Genomic DNA, 24,228 nt, shown 5'->3' with positions numbered 1-24,228 from the left:
CTGGGCCCAGGCCAGGCCCCTTCCCTGCACCGGGAGGATCCCGGCTGAGATCCCCTCCCTGCACCCAGCACCCTCCTCCCTGTTTCACCACCAGGGGGCGGGAGCAGCTTGCTCGCTCTGGACCTTGACAGCCTGGCAGGTGGCGGCGCAAGCGGTGCAGCCTAATGCGCCGGTGGTCGCGAGCCTCCTCCCCCTTCCTGAAGCGTGGGGTGGGGTCGCAGCAGCTTGCGACCACCCCCGGGCATTGTGCATGGAGACATTGCTCGCCTCTGAGCCACCATCTGGCCTAGGACCTGTGGGGGCTGGGGTGGCCTCAGGCTCCTGCTGGCCCCACCGAAGCTAGACTCAGCTTGGCCACCCGCCCCCACCGCCTGAGGGCTGCACATGCCCCGTGGGCCTTGTTGCCCTCATGAATCGCCACGGCCCAGCCGTCCCATCCCAGGAAGTGGGCCATGGCTCACTCCCCAGTGCAGTCAGGCCTGCCTGGCGAGCACATAGGCAGGAATTGGGCCACCAAGGGGGAAAAGGAGGGATGCACAGGCCGGGGCGGATGCAGGGAGCTTGGTGGTGTAAACACAGCCCCCCCACACACACACTGCACCGGCCCCTTGCACCACATTCCCGGGTGCCCCTCTCGGGCCTGTGGTGGGGGCAAGGGACCTGGATCTGTGGCCTGGAGGCGGCCCTTGTTGGCTTGGAGTTGCAGTGGTCGGTCAGGGAGGATGCGGGGTGCCATGAGGCAGCCTCACGCAAGTCCCCGCTGCAAGTCCCCGCCTCTCTCTCTCCGAGAGGTCAGCAATTCAGCCCGCTCAGCATGCTGCGCACACAGCCACACAGCGGCGTTCGGTCGAGCCTTTGGTCGTTTTCGATGTTGCGGACACTGGCTCTTTATATACATAGATAGTTTTCTTGGCCTATTTCTCGCGTATTCTAAGTTGAGAGTCCAAACCTCCTCACTTTGCACTGTGCAAGCTGATATTCATCAAGAACTTTGTGAAATATTATATCCTCATGCCTTGTTTATTTTATATCTTGAAGTCTGTACCTCTGGAGCCCCATCACTATTTTGTTGACTCCTGCAACCCTCCTCATCACTGGAAACCACCAATGAATATTCTATGTATCTATGAGTGTATTGTGGGTGGTATTTTTTTTTGGAGGTGGGGTTGTTTTTTCCTTTGTTTTGCTTTTCGGATTCCACAAATAAGTGAAACCATGTATAATTCTCTGATTTATTTGACTTAATACCCTCAAGATTCATTGATGTTGTTGCATAATGGCAATATTTCATTTTTTATGGCTGAGTAATATTCCATTGTGTATCTTTACCACATCTTCCTTATCTATCATTAGTCTATCAATGAACACTTAAGTTGCTTCCATGTCTTAGCTATTGTAAACAATGCTACATTGAACATAGGGATTCATATATCATTTCAAAATAGTGTTTTTGTTTTCTTGAGATAAACACCCAGAAGTGGAATTGCTGAATTACATAGTAATTCTTTTTTTTTGGAATCTCTATAATGTTTTTCATAGTAGCTGCATCAATTTACAATCTCATCAACAGTGCATGAGGGTTCTCTTTCTCCACATCCTCACCAACACTTTTTAATTCTTGACTTTTTAATGATAGCCACTCTAACAGGTGTGAGGTAATATCTCATTTAGTTTTGATTTATATTTCCCTCATGATTAGTGATATTGAGCATCTTTTCATGTGCATATTAGTCATCTATATGTTTTCTTTGTGGAAATACCTATTTAGAGCCTCTGCCCATTTCTTGTTATTGAGTTGTTTTGTTATTGAATTGTATGAGTTCTTTATACTTTTTGAATATTAACCCCTTATTGAATATATTATTTGGAAATATATTCTCCCATTCAGTAGGTTGTCTTTTCCTTTTGTGGATAATCTCCTTTGCTGTGCAGAAACTTTTTAGTTTGACACAGTCCCACTTGTTTATTTCTTCTTCTGTCACCTTTACTTTTAGAGTCATATCTCTCAAAAATCATTGCCAAGACCAATGTCAAGTAGCTAACTGCCTATGTTTTCTTATAGGATTTTTGTGTTTTCAGGTTTTATATTTCAACTTTTTAATTGATTTTGAGTTAATTTTGTGTATGGTGTAAAATAGTGGTCTATTTTTATTCTTTCTGTGGCTGCCCAATTTTCCCAACACCATTTATTAAAGAGACTGTCCTTTCCACATTGTATATTCTTGCCTCCTTTGTCATAAATTAATTGATCATATATACATGGGTTTATTTTTTACTCTCTTTTCTGTTCCATTTATCTACGTGTCTGTTTTTATGTCAATACCATACTGTTTACTATAGCTTTGTATTATAGTTAAAAATCAGTAAGTATGATTTTGTTCTTCTTTCTCAAAATTGCTTTGGCTATTTGGGGTCTTTTGTGGTTCCATACAGTTTTAGGATAGTTTGTTCTATTTCTGTGAAAAATGCCATTGGAATTTTGATAGGGATTTCATTAAATTTATAGATTTCTTTGCATGTACAGACAGTTTAACAATATTCTTCCAATCCATGCACATGGAATATCTTTCCTTTTATTTGTGTCTTCTTCAATTTTTTTCATCAGTGTCATAATTTTTAGTGTATAGATCATTCCCTTCATTGGTTATATTTATTCCCAGGTATTGCGTTCTTTTTGTAAATGAGTTGTTTTTTTAAATTTCTTTTTCTGCTAGTTCATTGTTAGCATATACAAATGCAACTCACTTTTATTTATTGATTTTGTACCTTGCAACTTTATCGAATTTGTTTATCAGTACCAACGGTTTTTTTAGTGGAGTCTTTCAGTTTTCTTTATATAATACTAGAGGCCCGTTGCAGGAAGATTCCTGCAAGAATAGGGCTTCCTGTGGCCTTCTCTGCTGCCCCACCTGCTTCCCTCCCTTTGCCGCCTCCCCTCTTGCTTCTCTGCAGCTTCGCTCCCTTCTGCAGTGCTTGGCTTCCTTCTACCCTGTCTTCAGTCTTTGCTCTGCCTCTGGATATGCACATTAACTGCCATCTTAGTTTGGTTAATTTGCATACTTGACCCTGATTGGCTGGTGGGCGTGGCTTGTGGGCGTGGCAGAGGTATGGTCAATTTGTGTGATTCTCTTTTATTAGATAGGATCATGTCATCCGCAAATAGAGAGAGCTCATCTTGTTCCTTTCTGATTTGGGTGCCTTTTATTTCTTTTTCTTGCCTACTCACTTGGGATTTATAATTACTCTTATGGTTGTATCAATATCCACAAATCTGTATTACATCTTCCTTTACCTTTCTTATATTGGTTATTTGTACATTTTTAAAAAAACATTTTTCATTATACATTCAGTAAAAAGACAAATCTTTGGCATTGTTGGTCCTCTTCATCATTTGTTAGATTTCTGTTATATTAATTTCTTCTATTAATTTTATAATTTTTCTTCAACCCTACATTTTATATTACTATTTTTCTACCTATTAAAATTTTATGTAAATGTTATTAATTTTAGAAAATTTTATTTTTGGTATTTCTAGTATAATTTTTCTTCAAAGAACTTATATATCTAGAGCACAAGTTTTTATATGTATCATTCAGTTGTTCTTAATTTCTATATATTTACTTTTCTTCGACCTATGGGTTAGTCTATTTCTAAATATATGGATGTTTTCTAGTTAACGTTTTGTAACTGATTTGTTACTTTATATAGAGAGAATATGTTTATATAATTGAAAACTATTAAAATAGGTTGATCTTGTTTTATTCCCCAATATCTGCTCAAGTTTTAAAAATATGCTATATTGAAAACTAATGTATTTTCTGCAGTTGGTTGCTGTGTTCATATATGCTCTATGTATGTTCAGTGATGTTAGTCTTGTGTCTCAGATTTTGTACATCATATTACTTAAGAAAGTGTTAAAATATACTATGAAAAATTAAATTACCTTTTTCATTTGGATTAGCTAAAAGCTGAGTTTTATATTTTCCCCCAGCTATTATATTTTTTCTTAACTAAGGATTTACATGTGTCAATAACATTATGTAGAATTGCCGAATAATTGTTATAACAGCGATTAAGACCAACCAAGAACATATATTTTTTGTTAAACTCACAAAATAAGCATAGGCTCACTTAAGAATTTTGCCAAATAAAAACTAGAAGATCGCCAAGGACTTCATATAGTAGTACCTCTTTTATAAAATCCAAATGTGGCCCATAATTTCTCTAAGAACCCTGTATGTGCACTTAGAGTGGATGGCCCATTTCTCAAATACCACCACAGTGGGCCGTTCTGTTCTGTTTATGATCCAGTACAGAATCCTAAACAGTGCATTTTTTCAGGATCCATGTAGAGACTGCACGGCATTTAAGATCCCAGGTGGCCAGTATTATCCCATGTATGGTAAAGACTTAACAAAGTCCTTTGACTTTTCTAAGGAAAAATTTCATTTTGTGAACTTTCTATTTATCCTAAGTCCTGACAAAAAATGGAATGCAAGCTGTGTTACATGCAACATTGGTTATAACAAAAATGATTCTTTAGTTGTAAAGTGTATCTAGACTAAAAGGACCCTATAGGAAATATTCTGTTTTTTTATGCTTTCTGATTGCAGTGATTCTTATAACTGGAAACAATGCTTGTAGGGACCCTGGAGTTATACCTGACAGTATTATTAGATAGTAGAGGCCAGGTGCACATATTTGTGCACAAGTGGGTTCACTCCACCTGGCTGGTGATTGAGGCCAATCAGGGCAGTCTCGCCCAGTCCCTGCAGGAGGTTGGCTGGCTGGGGAGGGGCCGCGGGAGGGCTCCAGGGCATGTCTGGCCCCAGCTCACCCAGTCCCAATCAGCCAGCCCCCAGCAGCAAGCTAACCTACCGGTCAGAGCGTCTGCCCCCTGGTGGTCAGTGCTCATCATAGTGATCGGTCGACTGCTTGGTCGGACACTTAGCATATTAGGTTTTTATATATAAAGATGTTGTTCCCAGTTATAATCATGTAACTTCTAAGCTGGATGGCTCCTCTGTCTGTGCTTTCTCTTAGGAGACAATGTGAAAACCCATAGGGATTATTTATGCTCAGCCAAGAGAAATGACTGGTATAATGGCTGGCATGGTGAATATGTTAGTTATGAAGTTCTATATGTGTGTTTTGCATACTATTTAGTCATTGTCTTTCACTGGATGCTGGTCATTGTATTTGAACAGTTATTGGTAGGAATAATTGAGAATTGAATTGTTTGTTTACATATTCAGTTCACCTTATTGAGGCACCACCATCCTTGACCATCTAATATCCAAGTTCAAGGCTTGAGAAGACTCTCTAGCTCTGCAGGACTGCAAATCTGTGCAACACTTGATCATATCAGGTTTATCTTATTCTAGTGATATATGTGAGGTGAATTAATCAGATATGTCCTAGGCTTTGATTTAGGCCCTTCCTGTCCCAAAAGAACACTAAATCCATGGCCTGGGAGGTCTGACTTGAATAATTCTTTCATGGAAAAAGCATTCTGGAGTATTAGGTCTACTTCTCTAGGTTCTCAGAGTTCCTTATTGTCCTCTCACATGATATTTAAGATGTATTTACCATTTTGTCATTTGTGTTAGTTGTGCTCACCATGGAATTGGTTAAAATTAGCAAGCCTGGCATTGCCTCAAATTTTATGCATATAAGTAGAAGATTAGACTTTCACAGGTGTCCACATGTAAGCACATAGGTGACAGGAAGTGTTCTCAACTCCTAACATCTTGGCTCAAATGCTATATTCCTACTTCCTGCCCCTCACAGGTAAGTTTTCCTTGTTATGCTCTGCTTTCTCATTCTCCATATCACTGTCCCCTTTGAATAGTCTGAATCAATAACTTATTGGTTTTATTGTCATATTACCAAAAGCCTGGGACAATCCCTGGAATATAAGAATCATTTAATATAATTTTTGAATATAAGAAGGAACAAATGAATGAATGAAATGAATAATACTCAATGAGTCTGTCACCAAAAAGGTAGATTTTTGTGGCTAAAGCACTCAAAAGGGGACAGGAAAGGTATATAAATGTGGTGGTTCCTTAAGCCTCTCCAACAGGCAGTCACAAATTCAGTTCCCTCTAGCTTCCTGAGCAGTCTTTCCTTTGGGTCTTCCCATTAACAAGTTACTCCAAGAGTTTGTTCCACTCATTCCCTAAGAAGTTAAGGAAGCTTTCTCATTCCCATATACAGGTTAACAGGATTCAACATGACAGAATTCACAGGTCAGTCAGCAACATGAGCCAGAATCTTAGGGGTCCACAAAGCCTGCCAATCCTCAGCAGATAACCTTCCTGCAAAAAATAAAAAACATTGCTACCAGTTTTCTACTGGTTGCACTTTGTCATTTTCTCTTAGAATGCACTTAGTTGTAAGTATAATTACCACACTCATTTTAGGATAAGATTGAAAATGGACATAGTCTTAAATGTTTTGAGGTAGAAAAACCTTAACTTATGGCAGAGAACAACTTTTTAAACACACATATATAAATAGCATTGTTAAAGGATTACACAGTGTGCCATACCAGCACGGCCAAGGGTGAACCTGAGGAGGGGCGGTAAAGGATTAAAGAAGACAGACAAGAGAATACAGCTGGGGCTCCGCGATCTCCCGTGCTTGGATGAGGACACAGAAAGACCCAGCCTGCAAGCCGAGGCTTTATTTTATAGTCAGAACACACAAAGCAAAACACGGGAAGTGGTCAACATGTTTACAATGTTCTTGTGCGTTTCACCTTGTTTTGGCACCACTTGTTGCACCTCCCACAGCCCATTAGCTACCTAGGAAGGAACTAGGGAGGGCTATAAGGTCAAGCTTAATTATGCTAAGAGGGCTCTGCCCTCCAAGCTGGGACTTGTTTGTGGCCCTGTCACAGGTCAATCCGAGGCTTGACCCTATAGCCTCGCCCTACACACAGATTAGGAGTTTTTCATGTGAGCCAATATGTGTTTCTAATAATAAATTTGATGTTATTAAAGGTAACTCAGTATGGACCTCGACTTTACAGTGTGATATCAGATCAACCCTCTACCTTCACTAAAATACTCTATCCTGGCTATTAACAAATGGGCAAATATATTTAGACCACAGACATTCAATTTCCTTTCATTTATTTATTTGTATTATTACATCAAATCCTATGAAATATTAAGCTTCAGTGAGAAAATATTTTTCTACCAAGCATTCTCTTTAGAGCTCCCTTAATCTCACTGTTTCTGAGGCTGTAGATGATGGGGTTCAGCATGGGGATCACCACCATATAGAACACGGACACCACTTTGTTCTGATCCGTTGAGTAACTGGACTTGGGCAACACATAAATGAATGTGACGGTCCCAAAGTACAGACTTACTGCTGTGAGGTGGGCGGTGCAAGTGGAGAAGGCCTTGTGGCGCCCCTCATTGGAGTGCATCTTCAGGATGGTTGCAAGAATGTACATGTAGGAAACAACTATGACAAGCACAGTGAACAAAATGATGGAGCCAGCTGTAAATGAGGGGACAACTACAGGGATACTGTTCTCAGAACAGGAGAGTTCAACCAGAGGAGCAAAATCACAGAAAAAATGATTGACTCGATTTGGTCCACAGAAGAATAAAAAATAGTAGCAAATAGCAAAGGAGGAAGCATTGAGAAAACTACCCACGTAAGCCACTATGAGCAACTGAACACAGACTTGTGTGGACATTTTGGTTGAATAAAGCAGTGGTTTGTATATTGCCACAAAGCGGTCATATGCCATGATAGCTAGAAGGAAGCACTCGACTGCCCCAAAGACAGCAGTTGAACTAAGCTGTGTGCAGCATCCATGATAGGAGATGGGATTTCTCTCCACCAAGAAATTAACAAGCATATTGGGTGTGACAGAAGTTGAAAAGCATATGTCAGCAAAAGCCAAGTGGCTCAGAAAAAAATACATAGGATGATGGAGCTGAGAAGAGATTCTAATAAGAATGATTGTGCTGAGGTTACCAGATATGGTCACCAGGTAGATACACAAGATGATCATGAAGAGGATGACTTTAAGGATGGGGTCATCAGTTAAGCCCAGTAGAATGAAGCCTGTCACTGCTGTGTGGTTACCATCCCTCAGGGAATCCATATGATAATGTAGCTGCTATCAATGAACCTGAAATATTACATTAAAGAAGATATACATTTAATGATTTAATTAATACATATGGGAAGTAATAAATATATTTACGCATCAGTGCATATTTATATGCAATTATGAATCTGGTTTTTAAAAATTATTTTAGCAGAAACTAAATATAATAAGCATATAATATTTACTATATGCTTACTAAATGATAAGTGTAGGGCTAAGAATCATGTAAATGTATACATGTATACAGTTTAATTGATTGCCCATAAAATAATATTAATACTAATTGTTTTATATAAGAGTAACCTGGGTCTGAAAGAGGTTATGTAGCAAGTCATGAATTTAGAACATGAAGCTCAGGAAGTCTTCACTGCCCCATTCCTTTAGTATTATTTAACAAATGAATTTAAATAGCAAATGCAGTTAAATAATACTTAACATGAAATCAGTACATGTGGCAATGAGTGGACAGTAGGTTGTCCTTTAAGCCATCTAGCCGTTAGGAATAAAACAGGCACATACTTATTTATCTATTTCACAGTATCTGTCAGTTAAATAAAATCAGTGTTTTTAAAGGAGAAATAAAATTGTTCCTGATACTAATTCAGATAAGAATTTCAAATTAGGGTTATGAGTGAGATCATCTATTGTAAATGTACTGAATATTTTTTAATATTTACAATTCAGAATATTACTGTTTTATCAAATAAGTTGAAATATTAATGTAATCATTATGCAAAAACATGATTGATATTCAGAAGATAATTAAAATATGTAATATTAGTTCCTACTTTAACTATGTTTTCTAATTAAAGTTTTGTAAAATGAAATAATATTATTATCAACATAATATGTAGCTGAATAAAGTGTAGCCTAAGAGCTGAAAAGGGATCACCCACCTTGTGTCCAGGCTGTCCCTCATCTCCAGATTTTCTGACTTTATATCCTGAGCTTTGTCCATGGAGTTATTGCCTTGAAGCTAAAGCATTTAGAGCCATAAACAAAGTCAATCTTTCTGCAAAGACATCTACAATATCTTTACATTTTTAAATCTTAAATGTGTTTCATTTCAATAAATGTTGAGCATAGCTCAATGATAATGAATTAATTAGCATTACTGGAGAGTGCTGAGTTTGGATAGAGTTGAAAGATCATATGAGTTTCTGTCTTTGGGGTAAATAAACAGGAATCCTCATAACTTAGATTATGCCAGTTTACATATGAACTAAACAGCAGTTCAGCCAATGGCTTACTGGCTAATTGCTTAATTACATCTGCTCTGTTTCCCAACTATGACTTGTGAGTACACATATAATGTTAGGGAGTAAGTGTTCTCAAATAGTCAATGAAAATCATTACAATAGCTTCATTAACAAAAGTCGAAACCTTACCTTGGGATAAGAGGCCATTAATCTTTCAATAGCAGATTAGAGTTATTGTGGTTATATAGTGATCTTTTATTTTTGTTTCCTTTGGGGATAAATCTCTGATGATTCTAGAGCTTCAAATGAGAATTCAAAAGCATTATAGTAGCATCATTATGTTCCGTAGTGGCTAATTGAGCAATACAATTCATACACCAATACTAGTATACTAGTACAACTAATCTTTCAAGATTCTGTATATTCTCAGGTGGTCAATTTATTGTTTTCCTTCTATGCAGGTACTCACACATAATTATATAACCATTATTTAGTAATTATTAGAATATAATACAATAAATTGTCTGGATAAATATTGACTTTGATATTTTAGATTTAAGACATACTTAGTACTCCAACAAATTAAAAAGAAAGAAAGAAAGAAAAAGAAATTAGTACTTTCCACTCCTTGGTTGCAACACTAAATCTAGGAATGTCAAGGGCGAGAATGTGCTTCATGAAATGCAGAAAACTCAGTTAAAACACACACAATTTAATTGGTAATATGTATCATAGAAAGAATATGAAGCAAATAGCACAAATTTTATATTTCAATTTTTAAATTTTGATTTATCTGAATTAGATTTATTAGTTGAATGGATGAATTAAAGGGGGATTTAATGACAATTAATCAACAGACCTGTATTACGCATCTACTATGTGCAAACACCAGTAGTCAGTAAAAATTATAAAGATTAATAAAAAAAGACACACTTAGTACTAAACTTCACATATAAAAAGATAGCTTTATCCATTCATATGTATTTATTGCTGAGTATTTTATATTGATATCTGTAAAATATGTCAGTACTTTGGGAAAATATGAGATGGAACTTGATATAAAATTGAATTTTAAGTAACAAAAGTTTTTAAGACATATACATTAATTATAATATCAGATGTAAGAAAATGAAAGCTTTGAAAGTTGTATAGAACATTAAAGAAAAAAGATTTGGATGACTTCCAGATAAAAAATAGTCTCTCCAGAGACAGAGAAGCATTGATTAGACCATCAAACCTCAAAGGGAACATAGGGGAGGGTGGGTGTAAGGGGGAGAGATCAACCAAAGGACTTGTATGCATGCATATAAAGCCTAACCAATGGGCACAGACACCAGGGGGGTGAGGGCATGAATGGGGGGGTGGGGCAATGGGAGGATAAGGACACATATGTAATACCTTAATCAATAAAGAAAAATAAAAAAAATAGTCTCTCACTGTCAATAACCTCAAATGCTGCCTCCTGAGATAGTGCCTTATGGTGTAGATCCGTGATCGGCAAACTGTGGCTCGCGAGCCACATGCGGCTCTTTGGTCCCTTGAGTGTGGCTCTTCCACAAAATACCATGGCCTGGGTGAGCCTATTTTGAAGAAGTGGCATTAGAAGAAGTTTAAGTTTAAAAAATTTAGCTCTCAAAAGAACTTTCAATCATTGTACTGTTGATATTTGGCTCTGTTGACTAATGAGTTTGCCGACCACTGGTGTAGATGAATCGTGATGGAAAGCAGGTATCTTCAACCCTAAGATTAAATTTTACCTAATTCTCTTGTTAATCCTAATGAGCTAATATCCAAAATATATAAAGAACTCATACAACTCACCAACAAAGACAAAAAAAACAAAAACTCAATTTTAAAATGGGCAGAGGACCTGAACAGACACTTCTCCCATACAAATGGCTAACATATATGAAAAGATGCTTAACCGCACAAGCTACAAAGGAAATGCACATCAAAACCACAACGAGATACCACCTTATACCTGTTAGAATGACTCTTAGCAACAAAACAAATAATAACAAGAATTGCAGAGGTTGAGGAGAAAAAGGAACCTTATTCACTGTTGATGGGAATGTAAACTGGTATAGTCACCATGGAAAACAGTATGAAGGTTCCTCAAAAAATTAAGAATGGAGCTACCATATAACTCAGCAATCCCTCTTCTTGGTATTTACCCCCCAAATGTTAAAACATTTCTTCATAAAGATATATACACCCCTATGCTTGTTGCAGCATTATTCATGGTGGCCAACATATGGAAATAACCTAGGTGTCCTTCAGTGGATAACTGGATAAAGAAGATGTGGTACATATATACAGTGGAATACTACTCGGCCATAAGAAAAGGTGAAATACTGCCATTTGTTATAACATGGATCTTGACAATATCATGCTAAACCAAATAAGTCAGATGGAAAAAAACAAGAACCATATGACTTTACTCATATTTGGGAGATAAAACAAAAAGCAACAAATGAACAAACAAAAAACTCATCGACACAGATAACAGTATGGTGGTTACCAAGGGGGAAGGGAGATGAGGGGTGGTAGAAGAGAGTAAAAGGGGTCAGAATACATGGTGACAGAAGGAGACTTGACTTTGGGTGATGAACACACAATGCAATATATAGATGATGTATTATTGTACACTTATATCATATTATTAACCAATGTCACCCCAATAATTTAATACAATTTTTTAAAAGAAGCATACATTTGACAAGATTGAAACAGCCTTTAAAAATGTAACCTTCTTTCTTCATCTATAAAGGAGCCATGTCATACGAATGAGCCCACAGTAGAGTTTCTTTTGGGGACTCCTTAATTTATTTTGTCAAATAGATTCATGAAAAGAAAGAACTAGTAGCTAAATAGAACTTTCAGGTATCTTCTGAGTTGGCTTGAAGAGTCTCACTAGTGGAGGTACTGTGGGGGGAATACTGCTGGTCACACTCAGGTCACAGGGCACCAGAAGCTTTACAACTACCAGAATCACTGATTTCAATCCTTACACTATATATACATCATGGACACCATCTCTTTCAGGTGATGAGATCTTGGGTGGCAACAGGATTCTCCCAAGGAGTTCCAGATGCTTCCAGCTGTTAATTCCAAAGACTGCATTCAAAGAGCATAAAACTTATTTGAAAATACTTACACTTGTAGATGCCACAAATGGTGGGTGAAGTAAAGATAAAGCAATTATTTTTTCTGGATGCTTTGGTCTTAGTGAATGCACATTTATTCTTTACTTTGAAAATTTTCTTGAGAATGACACAATGAAATTTATAAGTCTAGAATACTATGAATATGCAATGAGACGTAGTACATTATCCATTCATCTGCAAAAGAGGTCTTTATTATACAGTGTGTATTATTTAAATCAGACTACTTTAGGACCACCAATATGTTCTATCAATTTTCTCATAGGCTCTTTAACCTCCTTGATCCTCAGACTGTAGATAAGGGGGTTCAACATTGGGATCACCACCATGTAGAACACAAATACCACTTTGTTTTGTTCAGCTGAGTAGCTTGACTTGGGCATCACATAAATGAATGCAGTGGTCCCATAGAACAGAGTGACCACTGTGAGGTGGGAGGTGCAGGTGGAGAAGGCTTGGTGGTGCCTGTTGGTGGAGTAGATCTTCAAGATTGATAAAAGGATATAGACATAAGACAGAACAATGATAAACACAGTGGCTACAATGATGGAGCTGGAAGAGATGGCTGGAATTATTTCAGAAGTAAAATCATGAGAACAGGAAAGCTTCAGAAGTGGTGAATAGTCACAGAAAAAGTGATTGATTTCATTTGGTCCACAGAAGGATAGACTTAATAAACAGCCAGTAAATGTCCAAGCATTCACAAATCCACCTAGGTAGCACATCCCCACTAAGAGAGTACAGATTCTGGGAGACACGTGGGTGGAGCAGAGCAGTGGAGAGCAGATGGCCACATAGCGGTCATAGCCCATGACAGCCAGCATGAAGTACTCAGCTATCCCAAATGTGACTGTAGAACAGAGTTGGGCTACACAACCAGCAACACGGATAGAGGTTTCTTCCCTGAGGAAGTCCATGAGCATCACTGTTGTGACCGATGAGGAGTAACCAATGTCTACGAAGGCCAAATGGCAGAGGAAAAGATACATTGGGGCATGAAGTTGTGGGCTGCTTCTGATTATCATGATTATGCTGACATTGCCCATTAAGGTGACAACGTAGATTCCTGAAAACACAATAAATAAAATGACACAAATTGTAGTATCCTCTGTTAACCCCAGAATAATGAACTCTGTCACAGTTGTATAGTTTTCAGTCCCCATCTACTAGTATGCTGGAAATGGTGCCCACTGAAAGCAAAATAAGTGGATATTAGAACAGAAGAAAATATTATAATTGCACACTTATTTTACAGTGGTTATATAATAAAAATTACAAAAACATAGACACACTGGTGTAAATTTGGTACAAAGTACTTTCATATTCAATACCTCATATTAAACTTGATAGTGTATTTATTTGTTGATACAGGCCAGAAATAAAACAAATTGTTTTAACTTAGCAAACTTAAACAGACATGGGACTTTATTAACTAACTATGGACACAAAACAAAATGAAAGCTTACAATTTTAAAGAAAAGAGATGTGAATTACACAAATTCAGTCATTCACAAATGCCGTTATGGCATGGAAGTAAAGGATTGTGCAAGTGCCACGAGCTTTGGAGCCATACAGGTCTAGAGTCAAATTCTGGCTTTGCCAGTGACTCTGTGGAATCTCAGACAATCTGCATGAACTCTTCAACCCTCCATTACTTTATTTGTTAAATATATATATATATATATATATATATATATATATATATATATATATATATATATATATATTCTTATTTGACATAAGAATCCTACCAGCTATATATATATATATAGCTGGTAGGATTCTTATGTCAAATAAGATAATGTAGATGACAACAGAAAGCCCAGCTCACAGAGATAAGTGAATGCTCAACAAATGATTTAGAATAACCAAACCTTAACTTCTAATGCAAAAATTTTAAAAAGCATTTCTGTATCAATATAAAAAGAAAATTATTACCTGTAGATGTTGGTACCTCAACAATAAGGACAATTGCCAATGAATTGTCAATATAGAGCAAGGCTATATTTATGAGATTTGAGGTCTTTTGGGACATAGCCCCTTGAGTACATGTTTGTGAACATTCAACTGAAAACCCATCAAGATAGAGAAGAAAGAACAGCTAAACATTCTTTTCAGTGTGCAAGAAAACTTTTGATGGATTGCTAAATCTAATTATTTTTGGACTCACAAGAATAAACATAATGTACCAGATAGAAATTCTTCAGGGAAAAAAATAAATGCCTATTTTTTTATACATTTCTAGATGATGCCACCTATATTTTTAACTAAATGTTTTATTTTGAGATAATTATAGATTCTAGTACAGTTGTAAGAAATAATACAAAAATCCCATATACCCTTTACTGAATTTCTCCAAATGCTAGGATCTTGCAAAACTATAGTACAATAGCATTTCAGGAATTTTTTATTGTGTTATATCTCTGTCTCCAGTAATTTTCTTTGCACTGAAGACTACACTATTTGACATTAATACAGCTACTCTTGCTATCTTTTAATTAAAGTTTACATGTTATATCTTATTTCATCTTTTAACTTTCAACAAATTTATATCATTATATTAAGTTCTGTAATAATTAAGTATTTCTATTTTTGTTTTTGTTTTCAAGTTACATACAAAATGTGTCTTAAACTTGTACATTTACAAATTAAGTACTTGGTGGAGGAGTATGCAAACAAATAATAATAGTACAATTACAAATATAAAAACAACATAAAACATGGGCAAAAAAGGAATTTAAAGTTTTGAAGTGGGCATGGGTAAATATGAAACAAAAAGATCCTCACAGTGAACTACATTTGCTTGTGAATAAGTTAAAATGTCCAGAACAACTATAATAAAGGATGGCATGTAATAATAGCTTTGAAACATGAACTAGTTAATTCTATAGTTCTAGGTATGCAGTTGATCATTAAAGTACATTTTTCATGTAAACTTATATTAAAAAGAGCAGAAGGAAAAGGTCACGAGTGTTCAGTCTAGCGATGAATGTTCTACGAGCTCTTTAGATGTCTATGTGGGAGGAGGACACACCTGCAGTGAACATCTTATTATCTTAATTGCTCATTCATCTTTCTTTTATATTATGATGCTTTAACTTTAGTATGAAGAAGTCAGCAGTGCCCCATATTTTAATATCAAATTTACATTTCCCTCTATACCAAATAGAGCCTAGAAATTCTCCTTTCTAACCAGAATGAAAAGTCATAGGTTTACATGCTACAAGTTACTTAAAAGGCAAACTTGACTAGGAAGTTGCCATAAGAACTGCCTACAAGATCTGAACTACACTTCTGTTCCAGTGTCTTCCTCTTTGGTGTGAATTACAGAACTTGGGAAATGATGAGAGAGAGAAAATGCACTTCCTAATTGGAGAATGCTCTCACCTTAGCTCTGCCTTGCTTTGAATGCTGAGGTTGAGAGTAGTGTTCTTTGCAGCAATGCTTTATGGGTGGTGCTACATCACTGTAATTAATGACCAGAGAAACAGGCTCTAATCTCTTTCCCTAGTGGCCATGAGGAAAGACCCGATGCACAGAAAAACTGACCTGGATACATCAGGTGGTACTGATCGCCCCAATTTCAATGTTGAGGGGATGTGGAAGGGAGAGTGAAAGTAAGGAGGCCTATGGGACCATTAGAACATTTAGTCGCTGACCTGGTTTTGAATATGATTTTATTCTTTAGTTCAATTGGAAATATGTAACAGTAGGGAAAATGCTAACAGGAGATATGAAGACTGCTTTCCTCTTACACTCTGTTGTGATAAATATGCTAGCCATGGCCATCTTTTCTTTGCAAGCAAAAATATCCCATAGGTGTGTTGCAGGTTAGTGAAAAGCTAGGAACATTATTAAGCAAGAGGAGTAGGGAAACTGAGACAAGAAAATTAAACACAGCTAAGCAGTTTGGGGAGCTTGCAGCTAGCTTGTAAATAACAAAGCCATCATTTTCCCCAACCAAGGACACTGGAGAGCAAATAGCTAAATGTCCCTCCTCACTAAAGGAGGGGGAATCTTAATGTCCCTTCTCTCTCTGACCAGAGAATATGTAGCATAAATCAACCTGGGACTGCTGGGGCTGTGGGGAGAAGAGGGAATGCTGAAAGCCTATCTCACTGAACAAAGAAGTCAGCCATTTTTAAGAAAGGAAAAAGGTGGGGGGAGGGTAATTTTATTTCACTGCTTAAACCGTGAAGCTAGTAGTCTCAGGGCTTGTCAAGGTAAAATCACCATATGCTTCTCACAAATTCTGGGAAAGCTATATCAAGTAAAAGGGGGGACCTTGAGAGTTCATCTGTACCAAGATATTCAGCCGAGGAATTTTTTCAAAACCTATAGACAAAAGGGTGTATAACCCCTTGAACGCCCACTGCACTGGCTCTTCAGATTAGCTAAGAGCCAATCCTGGATTTGCTTACCTTGCTTCCTTAATAAATATGCATGCTTTACTTTCTTAATAAATTCACTTTAACACAGCACAATTATCTAGAGTCACTCATTTGAATTCATTCATAGGAGAACACAACTGAGGAGGGGACAGCCCTATCCCTCTGACTCGGGGGGCTTTCCAGTAACACCTCTCTGGTGTCTGTAGCAGGTGTACCCTAATCATACAATCTTTGCATAACCTCTCCTAATTCCCTGTAACACATTAACTGGGCCCCCACCCCAGCCACCACTTCAAGGCAGCTCACTGCAGATGTCCTGCCAAGAGCAGGACGAATGTCTCCAAGCACCGAAGGACTTGGGAATCATCCTGAGAACATGCACCCAAGCATCATAACCTGAGTCATCATTAGTTACCCCAGGATAACTCAGGGATTTTAATTCCCCAGGGTGGTTTAAGTCAAATGTAAAATCCCTCACAGAAATTCAATATAAACTATTCCCTTGGCACCCAGGGAGCTCTGGAATAACAAGAGATAGCAGACTCATTACCCTTTAACTTTATAAATACTTACAGGTTTGTCGGTGTGGAACACAGAAACCAAACCTTCCAGCAAGACATGAAGAAGCCGACTGGAAATACTCTAAGTGGGTGCTTCCTGGGCACTGGGAGTCCTGACTGTCCGATAGGTACTCGGTAAGTTGTATTCACTTCTCAGGCTGTCATAGTAAAAACTATAAGGCAGCCAAGAGAAGAGTTTCAGTTCTGGAAGAGGACAGGGCTTAACGACATTGCTTCTCAGAGAAGCGAATGGGGAAGGATTGGTTGAGTCTCACTTGGAAAAGCTGGGATGTTTTGTCATTGTATTAGTCTGAGGAAAGGATAGGAGGGACCTAAACTCACGAAGCCTCTGAAATTGCGTGCAAAATGCTGTATGAGTGAAACTTTCCTTGGAACAGATACTTAGCTTTCATCTGATTCTCAAAGTTGTTCATTGCCCCTTCCTTCCCAGGGGCTAAGAATATTTCCTAGGTTATTCAACAAAGTTGTCTGAATTGTTCAAGCAATGAATGGTAAAACACAAAACAACATTCTGAATCGTCAAAGGTTGACTGTATTAGTTAAACAACAATTAAGGTTAAAAGTGCTTAAAAGAACTAAGAAAAAGCATTATTGAACTCGCCCTAATATGCCTAAACATTTCTCATAGGAGTTCAAATTAGAAGAAAGAAAAAAAAGAGGAAAAACAAAATCAATAAATTAGTACTGAGGAGTCATAAATAGGGAGGCGGTATAGTTTCAGCTGAGGGCTCTGGAATCAGCCTACCCGGTTTCAGATCCTGGTTCATTTGCTTTATCTGCTTGTAAATTTGGAAAAACTGAATATTTCTATGTTTCCGTTTCCTCATTAAGAAAATGAGGAAAATGATAGCTATATATTAAATAAAATAACGAATGTAAAATAGAATCTTGGCAAAGTGTTCAAATCACTAATTATATAAGTTTGAGAATAATTAAATCACAAGACTCATTTTTCTAAAGGGCCATTTGTTTCCTCTTAGGTAGAAAATTGCAAGTCAAACATTTATTATTAGAGATTTATTATTTTATTTTTCCTGGAATTTGTCATCAGGTCTAGTTATATTCTAAGAACTAATAGACTAAACACTGATGTTATAAAAAAGCTTCAATCTTAATTGCCCTTGAAGGAAGGGCAGAAAAACATCTCCTTTGGATAAATGTTGCATGAATATTTAGCTAATAGAAAGTTTTTAAAATCTAGAAACTCAAAAGCATTAACTGCATGTTAGAAACTTCAGAGGCAATTGTGCCATTATAGCTAACATAGTAAAAATTTTATCGTGCAAAAGCGGTGGAGTAAGGCTAGTCTGCCCACTGGCTTCGTGGGTTCTTCCAGTTACTAAACCATTTCAGCTACTAAACCAGACCAGTCATAGTTTGAGGTGATAACAGTTATACAGACACACCCCAACTTATGATGATTCAACTTACAATCTTTTGATTTTACAGTGGTGGGAAAGCAATATGCATTCCGTAGAAACCATACTTTGAATTTGATCTGGTGTTATGTGGCACGATACTCTCTTGTGATGCTGGGCAGTGACAGCAAGCTGCAGCTCCCAGTCAGGCATGCGATCACAGGGGAAACAACCGTCGCTCTACAATGTACTGTGTTGCCAACCTTTTTTTTTGAATATTGTATTTCATGTTTTTGCATCCCATCATGTCTACAAAATGCACATCTGTGTCTCCTGCTTCTGGTAAGAAGAGGAATGCAATTACTAAGTGTTTGAGCACATTTAAGGTAGGCTAGGCTAAGCTATGATGTTTGGTAAGTTAGGTGTATTAAACAACATTTTAAATTTACAATGGGTTTATCAGGAAGTAACATCATTGTAAATCAAGAAGTATTTGGGAAAAAATAAAGAAGTATTTGGAGTAGGAAGACTTGACCAATTCTAGAAATGAATTCAGAGTCCAGAACAACAAACATTTTACTGAATAAGATTGTTTTCGTGCCTGAAGATCTCAAAGTTTGGTCTTGTTCTGAGCTACTATTGAGAGAGAGAAGACTACAACAAAACAGGTCTCATCTGTCATAAGCCAGGAGTGTCATAAATGCCCTTATTTAAAGGCTTCTTACCATTTCCTGATATGAGCTAATCTGAACATCTTAGGGCACCTAAGACTGCTGCTCCTATCCCCAGCCCTTAAAGACACACTTTCCCCACTATATGTCCTTTAACTAAACCTTGCTGTTACTTATTTTTCTTTCCCTGAATGATCTCATTAATTTCCACAGCTTTTACGGTCTTCTGCCTATTGATGACTCCCAATCAGTATGACTAGCTCTGACTGTATGATAGACATCTGTTAGGTCTGATCAAATAATTGAATCAATACCCCCTCCCCTGGGAACTGACCTTTAGGCCACTTCACAATGGACATTTCACTTGCTTAGACCACATTCCACTTGCTAAGACCATTACCTCTCCCCTCTGCAGTTTCCCAGAATCCAGACCTGCACAGAGAATTCTCTACCCAGAAAGAGCTCGCCTAGAGTTCTTTAAAAACCTCTGACTCGGCCAGAACTTGTTTGGCTCAGTGGATAAAGCATCAGCCTGCGGACTGAAAGGTCCCAGGTTCGATTCCGGTCAAGGTCAAGGGCACATACCTTGGTTGCGGGCACATCCCCAGTAGGGGGCATGCAGGAGGCAGCTGATCGATGTTTCTCTCCCATCAATGTTTCTAACTATCTCTCTCCCTTCCTCTCTGTAAAAAAATCAATAAAATATATTTTAAAAAAAACCTCTGACTCCCCGACTTTGGGTGCTGGTGCCATTTTGGAGCTCAGCCCATCTGGGTTTCCAGATGACCGAATAAATTCATAATTCTTTACCCCTTTTGGCTTTGTGAGTTCCTCCTTTGGCAGTCCTAACAAAACATCCACTATCCTTCAAACCAAATTCAAGACCCCTCCCCGCTGCTCCACTCCTAACTCAGACTTTCTCTTTCTACTGCACCACACCCCATGGGACAAGTGCACGCCCAGAGTCCATTCTATTCCCTCCTTTTGGATCATCACCCAGATAACAGGATCCTAAAAATCCTTGCCCAAGTGGCCCCTTGCTTACTCCCAGAGTCTATAAGAGTCTCTTTTTCAGATCACCTTTGTAAGGGAGAACTACACTGCTGGCTTCACACACCTGGGCCTCAAGGGTAGCCAAGGGATAGCTGTTTGCAGGGGCTGAGCAAACTGTGCACACGCAGGCTGCCGTAGCCACACGTCTGCAGCCGCGGGTGGGCTGGAGAAGGGTTCTCTTCACCTCCTTATTTCAGCATGAACCCCAAGAACCCCAAGAACTCTTCCTTCCAAATTATTATAAAGGTAAATTTGTTAAGGAGGGAGGATAGAACATACTTTATTGACTTGTTTTCTTTATTTTTAACTTTTGCATATTAAGCATATGATATGCAGGCCTCCATTGGTTATTCTTGCCCAATGTCAAAAGCAGGTTTGCTCCTAGGGAGCCTGTTCTTAACCACACCAAATACTTGCAGTTCTTTAATGGTTTGTCTTTCTCAAACACCAGTTTCATTGCAAAACAATTTTCAATGCATAAGTCAAACAAATGGCTGATTTTCTTAGCAAAGAGCCCCTGTAAATAAAGTGCTTAAAAGACCAACAACATAATAAAAAAATTAGCAAAGGAACTGAACTGACCAAACATAGAAAAAGAAATACACATGCAAATAATTGTTTGACAAAATGCTAACCCCCTACTCATAAATTTTTTAAAACATACAAATCAAGAGGACATGAGTTACCAATATTCACCGTCACAGTGGCAAAGGTTTAAAATATGATAAAACTGGGTCACAATATTATTGTGACAAAATCAGTATTCTTATACAATAATATTGAGAGTATAATTGTGTGCAACTTACTTAAAGGTCAATTTGTCGATCTGCATCAAAAGAGAAAATGAATGAGCTCAGACTTTCCTGAGTCTGCCTTAACAGAATGAAGCCCATTGGCTAATGGCAGCCTTTAACCATTGGGAGTGTGAAGCGCAATTTTTGTCATCTAGTACTAGAACAAAGAGGTAAGAAGCTTTTGTTAAGTATTTAATCATTTTGAAATCATGTTTTTTTCTTTTTCCAACAAGAGAGAGACCAAAATGGCCAGAGGCAATCATACCACAGTGACAGAATTTGTCCTCATGGGATTCACAGACCGTCCTGAGCTTCAACTTCCGCTCTTTTTGGTGTTTCTCTTAATTTATCTCATCACCCTAGTGGGAAATCTTGGCATAATCCTGCTCATCAAGATGGATTCCAGGCTCCACACTCCCATGTACTATTTCCTCAGCCATCTGGCATTCATTGATCTTTGTTACTCATCTTCCATTGGGCCCAAGATGCTGCAAAATTTATTGGTGAAGAAAAAAACCATCTCCTTTTTGGGCTGTTTTGCCCAGCTGTACTTCTCCAGTGCTTTTGCCACTACCGAATGCTTCATCTTGGCCACAATGGCCTATGACCGCTACATGGCTATCTGCAATCCCCTGATTTACACAACAATTATGACTCAGTGGGTCTGCAAGGAGTTGGTGATAGGGGTCTATACCTATGGCTTCCTACACTCTGTGATACAGACAGTTCTGACTTTCCAGTTGTCTTTCTGTGACTCCAATGTCATCCATCATTTCTACTGTGCTGACCCCCCTCTCCTTGCCCTCTCCTGCTCCGATACCCACAACAAAGAAAAGCAGCTCTTGATCTTCTCGGCAGTGAACCTCATTGGGTCCCTCCTGACTGTCCTCATCTCCTACATTTGCATCCTCTCTTCCATCATAAAAATCCAGTCTTCCAAAGGCAAATGCAAAGCATTTTCTACCTGTGCCTCACACCTCACGGTGGTCATCATCTTCTATGGGACATTGTTTTTCATGTACCTGCAGCAGCCTAAAGCAAGGAATTCATGGGAGAACAACAAAGTGGTCTCTGTGTTTTACAGTCTTGTAATTCCCATGCTCAACCCCCTAATCTATAGCCTGAGGAACACAGAAGTAAAGGACACCCTGAAAAAGATGATAGAGGGCAAAGAGTCACAGTGAGTGAGTTAGCAGAATGTGGCATTGGGAAAGTATGATAAACTAACATGCTATGACCAATCCGATTGATATTTAGCAGGCCAGTTGCTATCCAATCAACAAGCAAACAGTCCATCCAATTTGTATTTTTTAATGACTGAAAGTACCAGGACACTTGCTTGACATAGCAATATTTAATCCAATCAATTATGGACTGATCAGGATTTACAAGCTAGACTCTTAATAACTGTGTCCTTCATATGTTGAAAATGAAGTGACTTACTACCAGTTAGGTAATAATATGAGCTCTAAATTTTAAAAGATTTGGAAAAGCAACTTTCTAGGTAAAAGTACAAATAAATGAAGTTGGGTACAAAACCCAAACATGAATACCTATGTTGTTAGAAACATTTTCCAGCTTAAAACAGAAAATATAGTAGCAAATCATTTCTTAGTCTTAAAAACATATTTCCGTATAATGTATTGCTATAGATGCTGGTTAAGCTTCATAAAAAGCTTATTATTGCATGTAGTTGAAATGCTGCCTGCTTAAAATGGACAATAGAAAAAATAGTATTACCACAATAAAAAGGGAGGAAAGAATTTTACAACTATGAATCAGTTAAATTTGGGGGTTCTTTTACTGTTTATTTAGAAAAGAAAGTTTAATTAGAAGAGATAAAGAGGATTTAGGGTACTTGCAGAGATGTTGAAAGTAGTCCAACAGCCAGGGTTTAGTGCTTCTAGTCTCTGAAGGTGCAGTTGCGGTGATTTTTAGGGGGAGGGGGAGAGAGAGGAAGGTCATCATACATGAACTTAGAAAGGGGAAGAGCTGAGAGCTTCCTGGGAAACCAGGCAGAGTGTGCATGCCGCTGAGAAATTAAATTATTGCCTTAATGTGGATGACTTAGAGAAATACTTTCATTTTGTAACATTTTCCATGTACTTTATTTCTGTTTTCTCAGCTCTGATATGAAAACTTTCTTGGAGATATATATATATAAGTTTCTTGCTGTTAGTGGGGATAAGAGAAAGAAAAATCTCTTAATTTTTTATTCAGGCAAGAATATAAGCACTCTATGGTTTTTCTAAGTCTCAATTCTAATACTTTTTTTAAATCGTTAAGACACACACAATGCCATAAATCATTAGATTTTTTCCTTAAACTGTTTCCAAGTGTGATTACTATTTTCACTTATTTTTTTAATGGCTAATAACATATATCACTAATCAACTACAAATAAGTTCAAAATTAATCAAGAAACTAAAAGGTTCCTTTTCCCCCAGATTAAAACTTCAAATATTTGATGGGATCTTTGTTTTACTGCTGCTTATGATCCAGTAATTTAGAAAAAATTAAAAAGTTAAGTATTTATACAGTTCCTCATGTTGTGGTGACCGCCAACCATAAATTATTTTCGTTGCTACTTCATAACTGTAATTTTGCTACTGTTAAGAATTGTAATGTAAATATCTGTGTTTTCCGATGGTCTTAGGTGACCCTGCTAGCGGTTCTCAACCTGTGGGTCGCGACCCACAGGTTTGAGAACTGCTGCTGTAGAGCCTAAGACCATCGGAAAACACAGATATTTACATTACGATTCATTAACAGTAGCAAAATTACAGTTATGAAGTAGCAACGAAAATAATTTATGGTTGGGGTTCACCACAACATGAGGAACTATATTAAAGGGTCGTGGCATTAGAAAGGTTGAGAACT

The 24,228-nt window shown here is 37.8% G+C and overlaps 3 protein-coding genes across 3 annotated transcripts; 1 reads left to right on the top strand and 2 right to left on the bottom strand.

Moving 5' to 3' along the window:
- Positions 1-7,183: 7,183 nt before the first annotated feature.
- LOC307109049 (olfactory receptor 5P76-like) lies at positions 7,184-8,131 on the bottom strand (the record flags this gene model as incomplete). The annotated part of the gene is made up of 1 exon (XM_079787562.1): positions 7,184-8,131. One exon carries the CDS (start codon positions 8,129-8,131, stop codon positions 7,184-7,186), a length of 948 nt encoding a protein of 315 aa, XP_079643688.1.
- A 4,597-nt stretch (positions 8,132-12,728) lies between these two features.
- OR5P3 (olfactory receptor family 5 subfamily P member 3) lies at positions 12,729-13,663 on the bottom strand (the record flags this gene model as incomplete). Its single annotated transcript, XM_079787567.1, is given in 2 exon segments — positions 12,729-12,748; positions 12,751-13,663. Coding segments are annotated over 2 exon segments (933 nt in total).
- Positions 13,664-21,593: 7,930 nt separating this feature from the next.
- LOC307109053 (olfactory receptor 8U9-like) lies at positions 21,594-22,532 on the top strand (the record flags this gene model as incomplete). Its single annotated transcript, XM_079787566.1, has 1 exon — positions 21,594-22,532. The coding sequence occupies one exon, from the start codon at positions 21,594-21,596 to the stop codon at positions 22,530-22,532; it is 939 nt and encodes a 312-aa protein (XP_079643692.1).
- Positions 22,533-24,228: the final 1,696 nt, after the last annotated feature.

The sequence above is a fragment of the Cnephaeus nilssonii genome, assembly GCF_951640355.1.
Source record: "Cnephaeus nilssonii genome assembly, chromosome: 13".
Taxonomy (NCBI): domain Eukaryota; kingdom Metazoa; phylum Chordata; class Mammalia; order Chiroptera; family Vespertilionidae; genus Cnephaeus; species Cnephaeus nilssonii.
The sequence above is the reverse complement of the archived record's forward strand: the minus strand, read 5'-3'. Positions and strand labels throughout refer to the sequence as shown.